The sequence below is a fragment of the Rhineura floridana genome, chromosome 10, assembly GCF_030035675.1.
Source record: "Rhineura floridana isolate rRhiFlo1 chromosome 10, rRhiFlo1.hap2, whole genome shotgun sequence".
Taxonomy (NCBI): domain Eukaryota; kingdom Metazoa; phylum Chordata; class Lepidosauria; order Squamata; family Rhineuridae; genus Rhineura; species Rhineura floridana.
Window position 1 is genome coordinate 64457392 of NC_084489.1, and position 11687 is coordinate 64469078.

Consider the following 11687-nt stretch of genomic DNA (forward strand, 5'->3'; position numbering starts at 1 on the left):
GTGAGGATGGAGGATAGAGAGGGTGTGTGCATGTGTGGAAACTAGCCTACTGTACAGAGGTAAAATTTACATTCATTCCTCTACCCATTTTGCCTCTGGCCCCACCCATCACTGACATGTGGCCCCCTGAAGGGAATGTGGCCCTTGATCTGAAAAAGGCTCCCTACCACTGAATTAAATGGAATATTTTAATAATGAGTATTGCAGTATATTGTGAAGGCCAGGGTAGACTTGGTATTCACATTCATGTGACAGTATGTCCTATTGACATTCAGCCCTGTTTTACATGGGAATTTGTACCCCTGGGGGAAAAAAAAGAAAACGCCATCCAGATTCAGTGCTGTTAAGGATTTAAATCTATGGGGCTTGTTGGGAGATTTCCTTCGACTGTACTTAGTGTTTCTGTTGGAAGTGGGGCAAGAGCAACTCCTGTTTGGGTTTGTTTTTTGTATTCAAGAAGGAAGAGTTCAAATCCTTCAGCTGGCTAGGCTTGCCTACCTTTATGCCTGCCTAACTTCTTTCCGTTGTAAACTGATATGCTCAGGGAAGCTGACCTGCCCCTCCTTCGTCTTCTTCTTTGACTATCCAAGGGGAGAGGAGACATCTACGTGTTTGTTCTCGCTCCTGGACCATGAGGCAATATCCAAGTCTGGGCATTGCACCTCCAACTTAGTTAGAACTAGGTATGCTTTTCCTATCTACTATGTATTTCTATAAATAAAGTAGCTTTTCTTATTTTACTAAGTCTTAAGTCTCAGTGATCTAAATACAGGGTAAAAGCCTGCTACTTAGGTAAATATGCATACTGGCACAGACGCAGCTCAGACTTCTGAGTATCTCTGCATATATATGCATATTTCCATAAGTTTCCCTTACTGATGGGGATGAAGTGTGAACTGGGGGCATCTCAAATAAAAGCTCTCCCAGTTCAAAAAGGATTACTTAACTACAAGGTGAGTTTAGATCATTTAATTTTTGGCCTGGACTTGATTTGCCTCATACTGGGATTATATCACGGCCAGCCCTCATTACTTTTCACACAACGTTCCTTATCCCCGTGTTACTTGGTGGCATCATGACTCTGTGTCTGAGCAACAGCTGGGGCGCTGCCACGAAGAATGAGAAGCCAGGTGCTTCTGCTAAGGTTAGAAGGCAATTGTCACAACATGCTGTCACCTGAGAAATCTCATGCTAGTTTATTTTGGGTGTACTACATTTATCGGCAAATGACCAAAGTATGCTTCCCAAATAGGCATGCAATGTTTTTGAGGTTTTCTAACTAACCATAGACATATTTTAACTGGGAATTCTATGTCAAAACAGTATATTAGCATAACATAAAAATAAAGATTAGATGACTGGAATGCAAGGGACAAGTGAACATACTTCTCTGAGTTAACAAGTTATCAAATTACAAAGACTTTGTATTTCACAGGAAATATGGATCTCCTTTAAGCTGAGGTAACTTTGGTCTACTTTTCCACACTGACAATAAGTAATTCCATAATGTTTCCTTCTAACAACTGAATTCATTCAATACTGGGTGAATTCTCACAGCACTGGCCATTGTTTTGGTTCTGTCTGTTTGACAACCTACCACAAAACCCAAAGAACGTTAAAAACACAGGAATAAAAATGAGACCATGAAGAGCTCCAAAAAAAATAACCAGAAACATTATCTTAAAAAAGGTTCTAAAGATGTAAGTGGATGCCACGGACAGCACAAGCACTCCCACAATAGTGGAACCAGCTCCCTGCAGAATAGGGAAGCCAAGGCGGTACAGAGCATCCACCGCCTTGTCATTCATTTTGGGTTTCTCACTGGCAACGAAGGCGTAAGAAATATGAGCAGAGAAGTCTACTGAAAACCCTATGCAAATAACAAGGTTGATCATGGATATGGAGTCAAGATTGACATTCCAGTAGGCCATGAAACCAGTCACACCAACGATAACAGATGCAATGGCAAAAGTTACCCACAAAGAACAAAGAGGATGGGGAATGAGAAGCAAGGAAATGAGTAACATGGCGCCAGCAGCAATCATAACATTTTGAATAGTGTTATGAACAATCACAATATACTGATCAAAGTATACAAAAGCTGGATGATAAACCATTAGCGGTCTCTTACAATCCTCAGCAATGCTTCTAAGTTCGTTTAAAAGTTTTTTCTCATCTACTGCAGTAGTAACATGGACAGTCTGTATGAAAAATCTTGACACCGGTATTTCTGTGCCACTAACATTCACATTCCACTCAAACTCTGGATTTATTCTAAAAAGGACACTTAAGTTTTTAATAAAGGTTCTACGGTCATCTAAATTTAAATGACTGTTTTTTGAAACAATTTGATAAACTCTTAACCATGACTCTGAGAAATCCTTGTTTACGTAGAATGAGTTTTCTAACAACTGCATGCAGGTCTCAAGATCCACACGGACAGCTGAATCCCAGTATGCTACACTTTTCTTCACAATAACCATGACCCTTGGACCATACTCAGAAAAATACTGTTCTTCCAGGTTGTAATACGGAATGACATAAGAATTATCTGTAGCTAGGTTTCCAACCTTTATACCTTCTTTAATTTGAATGCACCCATAAATACTACTTCCCAGGTACACAAGATACAGGGTTACAATAAACACCTTGGTCCATGTGTGCATAAGGAAAGGACCATAGTAATTTTTAAAGAATCCATTCATGGGATGCTCAATCTCTGCTCCAGTGGACTCATCAAAAGATCCTCCTACACAGCAAATATTATACGTATGGCCCTTAGAATCCTGAGGCTTATCCATCACTTTCATGAATGTGAGCCAGTGTCTGTTGCTTTCTTCTCTTTGACCATTCAAAGCAAGAACTGCCCCAAGGAATGTCAGGTTGTATAAGTAGCAGAAGATGAAAGCTGTGCCTGTATAGATGCAAAATGACTGAACTGACACAAAGGAACTTTCAATTCCAATGTAGAAGGCTAAAACGTCGGTAAGAGTGGTGATGGTAACGGAGACGGCCGCCTCTGCGTAGGTGTCAGCCATCCGATCTCTAACACTGTCCTTCACTTTAGTCTGCTGCCAGCAGGACACCAGGATGAACATGTCATCAACCCCAACCCCTGAACAAAGGCAAAAATATAACATACCAAACATGTTATCAGAGAAGCATATGGATACATACAAGAGGAATACACAGTCATTTATTGATTTAAAAATTAAATACCCCATTTTTCTTTATAAAATGAACTCAAAGTACAAAAATCTACACAATGTTAATAAACTAACAAAAGGGATAGAAAAGAACTGGCATGGAAATACACACTGCACCCAAAGCAAGCTTTTCTTCTTCTACACAAATTTTCTTTTGGGCCAAGTTGCACTTATGCAGGAGCAGCAATTCAGCCCAAACTTGAACTTTGCAAATACATGTTTTGACGGAGTATAGTGAAAAATGTGTTCATATGCCCTTTCACATGACATATAATTTTTCTACATGGTTAGGCAAACTCAAACACAAAATTTAAGAATCAATCTTAGGAGCCGTACCTGATCCCAGTTCTATCTGCGATTTCTCTCTCATACCCCTTCAGGCACAGCCAATGAAAGCCCAATGGATAAGGCATGAGAATTTGTACATTTGTTCACTTACCAAGTATAAGAAAGGGTGAATTTGCAGCTGTGATAACAAATGGCACCCCACAAAACATCAGTAATCCAAAACTGCTGACGACAGATAAGCCCACTGAGAGTACCCCAAAAGCTGCTACCCAAATTTTTGTCCGAACGCAGTCCAGCCTGTAAACAGATTAAGAATCGATCTGGATTCAGAGGTTCATGGTACATGTGCCAATTTACACCCTTCTTGAAGAAAGCTTTTAGAAGTGGAAACGGGCGGAATGATCATGCCACATGCCTCTTCAGTATTTGTATGGGCTTCATTTTACGTGATAGGCACTTGAACTTCATTCCACACCTTTGAAAGCATTTTGGGGTAGTGTTTTCATGAGGCTGTGGCTTGCTTTGCAGGGTGATACTCTCCCACTTAGCTTTCAATACTGTGATTTCTCAGAACAGATCTTCCCATCTAGCATACTATATGTAGTTGTTGCATATAAAAGATCTATCCATGAGGACAAAATAGGGATTTCCCCTCCCTCTCCCAAGAATTACGGAGGAAAAGTTACCTTGAACATGATATAACTGAAAAGAATATTGTTAAAAAATATGTTACAGACACCAATGGGATCACTTCTTTGGTAAGTTTTTCAAATTCTTTCTGTCTGGATACTGAGGTAAAATAGGCCACCTGCCAGGTGAGGGTGGGGAAGGAAAAAGACGGGGTGGGGAAGGAAGAAGATACAATATGAAATTTATCTCTTAACATTCTCAGGGATTTAAAATAATAAAAATAATAATAGTTATTGCTGTCATTTCCTTCAGAGCATTTTTTTTAAAAAGTGGTTCTGCTCCTACTTGGCGGGTTGCCTCCAGAAGGTAGTGCTTGGAGAGTTTAGCTCGGCACCCTGGACCCTCCAATATGGAGTTCCACAGGGGTCAGTACTATCCCCCATGCTTTTTAACATCTACATGAAGCCGCTGGGTGCCGTCATCAGGAGTTTTGGAGTGTGTTGCCACCAATATGCTGATGACACGCAGTTCTACTTCTCCTGTTCATCTTTTTCAGGTGAGGCTGTCAAGGTGCTGAACCGATGCCTGGCTGCGATAATGGACTGGATGAGAGCGAATAAATTGAGGCTCAATCCAGACAAGACTGAGATGCTGTTAGTAGGTGGTTCTCCTGGCCAGATGGTGGATGTTCAACCTGTTCTGGATGGGGTTGCACTCCCCTTGAAGGAGCAGGTTCGTAGTTTGGGAGTTCTTTTAGAACCATCCCTGTCACTAGAGGCACAGGCAGCCTCGGTGGCACGGAGTGCTTTCTATCAACTTCGGTTGGTGGCCCAACTACGCCCCTATCTGGACAGGGAAAACCTTGCTTCAGTTGTCCATGCACTGGTAACCTCTAAATTAGACTACTGCAATGCACTCTACGTGGGGCTGCCTTTGAAGACGGTTCGGAAGCTACAGCTCGTGCAAAATGCAGCGGCCAGACTGCTAACAGGGACTCGGAGGTCCGAACATATAACACTGATTCTGGCCCGCTTGCACTGGCTGCCTATATGCTTCCGGGCTCGATTCAAGGTGCTGGTTTTGACTTATAAAGCCTTACACGGCCTGGGACCACAATACCTGATGGAACGCCTCTCCCGATACGAACCTACCCGTACGCTGCGCTCAACATCAAAGGCCCTCCTCCGGGGGCCTACTCAGAGAGAAGCCCGGAAGGTGACAACAAGAAAAAGGGCTTTCTCAGTGGTGGCCCCCGAATTATGGAAGTCTCTCCCTGATGAGGTACGCCTGGCGCCAACATTATTATCTTTTCGGCGCGAGGTAAAAACCTTCCTCTTCTCCCAGGCATTTTAACACTTTAACATTTAACATTTAATATCTATATTTAATATTTAACATCTTATATCTTAGCATCTTAATATTTCAACCAATTTAATACTTTTTTAATGTTTAACATTTTCGTATTGAGTTTTGTAGTTGTTTATGTGTTTAATTATGTTTAGGTTTTTGGTATAATTATTTTATTTTTAAACTGTTTAACATATGTTTTAACTGTATATTGGATGTTTATCTGTTGTGAACCGCCCAGAGAGCTTCAGCTATGGGGCGGTATAAAAATTTAATTAATAAATAATAAATAAATAAATAAATAAAAATGTCGCAACTTTCTTCCACCAAAACGCCTGCCACATGGTAATCTCAAAAATTTTCCAGTTTTTCCAAGACTTTAATTTCAGGAAAGAAATTAATTGCACAGTCCCTGTTCACTTAGAAGTACCTCACATTGAGTTCAATGGGCCTCATTCCCCCAGGCTAAGTGGGCATGGGATTGCAGCCTAAAAAGAACATTCAGCCTCCTTATCACATGAATGATTATAATGTAAAAAAAAAAAGAGGGTGGCCTGATTTAAATTATCTTCTTGGTTTCCCTGAATGTCTGGTCTGATACTATACTGGGGCCCAGAGGAATTCTGGGGGACTTTGAATGGATGCTGATCTCCTAGAGCTTCTCTTCAGGGCCCCAGGCCATGAAAAAAATGATATTTTTAAATTACATCTTTTTGAATTAAGTTAGTTGTCACCAGCTTTGGGCTCACTGGAGGGAATGGGCCCTGGCATTTGCACCATCATGCTGGGTGATGATGTCAGGCCTGGAAAGCCCTTGGCTGCCGGTTACTCCATCCTCACCTGCAAGGTGAGGTTTTTGCCCTACCGGACTGTGCTCAGTTTTATTATCTGAATTTTTATTCCAGCATGCTGCAAATGCTTGCTCCATCCCTACTAGCAACACAGCCTACTTAGCATCCTCTCTGAAAAGCTCCAGAGCAGTGTGAACAAAGGATTGTTTGGCTCACGTCTGAACTTGAGAAATTGGCTATACAGTAACGGGTGTTTCTCTTAGAGGTGAGCATCCCAGGGAAAAGGCTGAGGGAGAAAGGGGGATGAGGTACTCTGGAAACAGAGCCCATTGCTTGCAAATAATAAACTCACTTGATCAAAATAATAACATGGAGACAGAGAGGGAGGTCGTTGCTGTTTTTTGAAGTGGCTCACTCTGTGATTTAGACTTAATCCCCCTCCCCCAGATGTTCTCTTTCCAACTCTTCCCTTTCTTGTCCAGTGGGTCTTACTTTGAAATCAGGAGAGAGTGGCAAAAGTACTTCTTCAGCCCAGAGGATATGAAATGAGCAAAGTGAGGAGGAGGGAGTGGGCGTGGAGAGGGGAGCTACTGACACAACCACCTAAGAGCATCAGCATCTGCAAGCCCTAAAGATACGAAATGGAGATGTTTTTTCCTTCCCTTTCCAGATTTTATCAGGCCTGGGTTAATACAGATACATAATTTAAAGTCTCGAAGAAAGTCTGAGTTGTTTAGCAAAACTAAGAGCACAAATTAGAATAAACCATGCAATTAGTTGGGTAAGGAGCTTCCACAGCCAGACTCCACTTACCCGGATGGAGGCGAGGTTCAAGGAGTCCAGCTCGCCCGGGATGCGCTCCAGGAAAGTCTGCAGCCAGAGTGCGCTGGCCTCTCGCCGCGAAACTTCATCTTCCTGCAAGTAATAGATGAGGCGCAGCGCTTTGGCTGCCCGGACGGGGCGCGCCGGTCCGACTCCGGGGCCCAACGTGACGCCCCCAAGAAAGAAGCCCAGGAAAATACGGCCTTGGAAGAGCGGGAAAGTGAGGGCGGGCAGCAGCGCCTCTACCCTTGCCGGGTCGCCTTGCACTGCGCTGAGGAGAGGGTTGGGGCTGCTGCAGGTGTTATTCCAGCGCGCGCAAAGGTTAGCGAAGGAGCTTCCTTGGACTGCGATTCTCCGCACCGCCGCGTCCAGCTGCAGCAGCTCGGCGAAGGCTGCTCGAGTGAGGAGGGAGTCGCTCTTCCCGGGGGCGACGGCTATAAAGGAGGCGAAGGCGCCTTCGGTGATCAGCCTCTGGGCAGAGAAGTGCTTGGCGTCGTCCGTCGGGAAGTGCGTCTGGACAAAACGCCGCTCTCCCTTAGCAGGGCCTCCGACCGGCGTGTAGCCGCCCTCGATATCGTTGGTCTCGCAACTGCGCAGGAACATAAAGCCGGTGCCCAGTCCGCATGTGAGCGCCATGGGCAGCAGCAGGAAGGGCCACGGGTGGGCGCCCACTAAGGCGCCAAGGTCCCGAAGCGCATGCGATAGGGGGCGCTCCACGCAGTCGGTATGGCAGCCGGTGGGCACCATGACGTTCCTTCCCCGCCAAGCTACTTCAGGGCTACTGTGCTGGCTGGCTTTCCGCTGCGTGGCGAGCCTTCGCCGTTGCCCCTGGAGCGGCGGCAGTGGGTGCTATCCGTTGCTGAGCGGGCGTTATGCGTCGCGCGGGGCGGCGTTCCGTCTTCCCGCCACCTCCTCCTGCTCTGAAGTTCAAGCCACGCACTCCGCAAAGGCAGATTCCTGAGGAGATCAAAGCCGCCTGCCGCGTTTCAGGCAGGAGGGGTAGCGTGTGGCCATTTGTGAATCACCTTCCATGGTGAACACAAACATAAGCAACATTTTCCTGCAATGTATTCATTGATTCATTCATTCAATTTATATCCCGCCTTTCCTCCCAGAAGGAGCCCAGGGTGGTAATAATAATAACAGTGGTGTCACTAGGGGTGTGGGGAGGGTGCGGACCGCACCAGGTGACACCATCAGAGGGGGGGTGACTCTCAGCTTTAATCCTGTTCTCGAGATATACATAAAAACGTCAGCCGTCCCCCAGTGGGGTCACTAGGGGGGTGCAGGGGGTGCGGACCACACCAGGTGACACCATCAGAGGGGGGTGATTCTCAGCTTTAATTTTTTTAAAAAATTAAGTTTCTAGGTGGTCCGGTTCTCGAGATATACATAAAAACGTCAGCCCACCCGTTAAATCTTTTTTTAAACTACTGTATAGCACCATTGTACCTTTAACCCCGCCCGTTCAGGATTGCAGCCATTCAGTGAAGTGTTTGTTTGACCTGTGGCAGTGTCTAGTAAACCTCATTGCAAGGCCAGAAAATGGTGGTTTCCCCCCCCCCCGCCCCGTTTATCTGAAAATCTCATAAATTGGGTAAGTATATATATTTCAGTTTTTTCCCCTCTTGTGTGTAGGAGTCAGATCCTGGGCAGTGTTTTCAAAACCTTCCCAATACTTGCTTTTGTGGGGGTAAAAGCATTGCTAATCCCATATCTCCAGAGTAAATCCCATTGAATTCAACAGGATTTACTTTTGAGTAGACATGGTTATGAATGTGCTGAAAATCAATGGGGCTTTGGAGTGAATGTAAAAAAGAATTGTGTTTGTGTTGTCTTTCTGTCCCCCTCCTCCTCCAGTCCTATTTTAAAGCAAGTAGGCAGGGCTTACTTAGGCATTACAGTTTTTATTCTGTAGGAAACGAATACTGGTTTTTTAAAAACTAATACTGGTTTTTCTGCAATGACCAACTGGTTTGACAATAAACTATTATATGGGCTGTATGTATTTATACATCTGCAGTGTGTGTGTGTGTGTGTAGTCTTTCCAACAACCCTGTGAGGTAAGGTTGGAAACCAAGGCAGTTCACAACAAGAAATAAAGCCATTTAAAATCCAATAACCATAAAGCAAGAATAAACAGTTGGAAAACAGCCTAAAGAGGCATGATTCTGAATTTTGGGTTGGGTGAATGAAGTTTATTTATTTATTATTTGATTTATATCCCGCCCTTCCTCCCAGTAGGAGCCCAGGGCGTCAAACAAAAGCACTAAAAGCACTTTAAAACATCATAAAACAGACTTTAAAATATATTAAAACATCTTTGAAAATATTTTTGAAAAGCTTTAAAAAAACATTTTTTTAAAAAAAGAAAAGGCTTAAAAACATATTAAAAAGCAATTCCAACACAGACTCAGACTTGGATAAGGTCTCAACTTAAAATAACAAGTTGAAAGAACAAGTTCCTTATCACTTGAGGCTGTAGTTCTCTGCACACTTCCCAGTTTGAGTAAGCCCCATTGAATACATTGGGACTTGCTTCTGAGTAAACAAACATCGGATTGCACTATAAATATATTTAAAGATTGTGTAATTAATAAACATATTTGATAGTCATGTTTATATGAATATTTCTTCATACTGTGTCCCAATAAGTATTTGATTTCACACTATGGTTGTAGATGATTTTTTCCTCTACATTTTAAGTGTGCCCTTCTTCCTGGGGGTGGTCATGGTTCTCCATTGTTTTCATCCTGAGGGGAGGATAGGCTGAGAGATGGTGAGTAGCACATTTAAGGTCTCTTCACCTCCCCCCCTTTTTTATTTGTATTTATTTTATATTGGTCCAATATCTTCCCCTGGCTGTTTTTATGTATTTTAAATATTTTTAGATTAAATAAATAGGAAATCTTAATTGTGAACCTCCCTAAAAGCAATTTACCTATGCTTATGTTTTGGCAAAGTGATGGTGTGAAGGCATGCTGGTAGAACAAGAGACCATGTTTGTGGCATGTTATAAGGTGTTTGAGGACTTTGTCACACATTGCGTTTTGAGACCTGTAGATTCATGTTGGAAAGAACACGTGCATGTATTGAATGGTGGCTTGGGTGCTGTTTTTTCAGTCTACGCTGCATGCGTAGCGAAGGTGATACATCATCTGGCAGCTAGCTTCATAACGTGAGAATGGAAAACATTTGGATCACCATTCACTTGTTTACTTTTCTCACTATTGAGACCACTTCATATATTACTTTTTCATACACAGAAATTTAATCTTTGTATAGGAAAAAGTATTTTGTAAAATGTGAAGGACAGTGGCTGCCCAGTCAGTATAACCACTGTACAAGATCTACTCAGCCACTGTAATTACCTTTTTGTTTTGAGTGCCCTTTTGTCTGGGTCTTGGTTCAGGTGTGTATCCAACTTTGATGTGCTTATGGAAGGGGTGTGCAAGTAGTGCCCCCCCCCCAGTGTGGAGGCTTGGACAAACATTGTGTTATGGAAAACCAAAGTCTGTTTGAAAGTACATATTTGGGAAAGCCATCAGTGTAATCCTAAACACACTTAATAAATAATATCGAACTTGCACGTCACAAAATATATGACGGTCATGTCCATAAGCACCAGGAGGGTAGTCGCCCAGGGGATCTTAGTCCCTTTGCTTTTTTGGGAGCAGGGTCCCTATGTCTCCAAGCATCCTACAGTCAGCATGAAAAGGGAGTGTGTTAGTCACTGAGAATAATAATAATAATAAACTTTAATTTATAGGCCGCCTATCTGGCCAATGGCCACTCTAGGAGGCTTACAGTAAAATATGATAAAATACAATAAGTAAGATATAGTCAGTACATTACATACAGTTCAGTATAACAAATTATCAGCATTTCAATACAAGGCTAATTTACCCTAGAAGTCTCAGAGGTTGTAAAGGCCTGGTTAAAGAGCCAAGTCTTCAGGCGCCGGCGAAATATTTCTAGGGAAGGGGCATGTCGAAGATCTATTGGGAGGGAGTTCCAGATCGAGGGGGCCGCCACAGAGAAAGCTCTCTGAAGAGAAAGAAGAGTCTGAAAGAAGAGTCTTCTAATATGCTTCCTTGCCTTTTCTGCAGATTGGAGCCAATCAGAGTGAAAGGAGGTGAGTCAGCCACACTCTTCTCAGTTGCTAACGCTCTCCACTTTCATGCTGATTGGCTCCTAGAGATGTTTGTTGTTGTGAGAGAATGCATTAACAAAGATCTCATTCTTAATCCAGGAGCAAAAAAGGGTGTACGTGGCTGTAAATATCATGAAGGGACCCTGCAGCTCTGAATTTTCTACTAAACAACTGATAAATACCTATGTAACTTTGTGTCTGGAGACTTATTATTAAGAATCACTTTCCATAATTGTAAGGAGGTGTTTCTACACACATGCATCCCAGGCACCTAAATGAGGGGAGAGAGCAGCATAGGGACATAAGCAGGTGTCTTATTCCAGGGGTTCCCAAACCTTTCTTCTACATAGACCACTTGAAAATTGCTGAGGGTCTGAAAGTATCTGAAAATTTACTATGGGCATATGCAAGATAATTAACTCGCATTAGTAATAAGAGCAAGAATTTGAG

At 43.1% G+C, this 11687-nt stretch overlaps 1 protein-coding gene across 1 annotated transcript; it reads right to left on the minus strand.

The window, feature by feature from the left end:
- Positions 1 to 1175: 1175 nt before the first annotated feature.
- On the minus strand, positions 1176 to 8088 carry LOC133365003 (patched domain-containing protein 3). Its single transcript, XM_061586174.1, has 4 exons — positions 7076 to 8088; positions 4181 to 4302; positions 3646 to 3791; positions 1176 to 3115 (listed from the first exon to the last, which is right to left on the minus strand). The coding sequence occupies exons 1-4, from the start codon at positions 7829 to 7831 to the stop codon at positions 1530 to 1532; spliced, it is 2610 nt and encodes an 869-aa protein (XP_061442158.1). The 5' UTR covers positions 7832 to 8088; the 3' UTR covers positions 1176 to 1529.
- Between the last annotated feature and the right edge of the window lie 3599 nt (positions 8089 to 11687).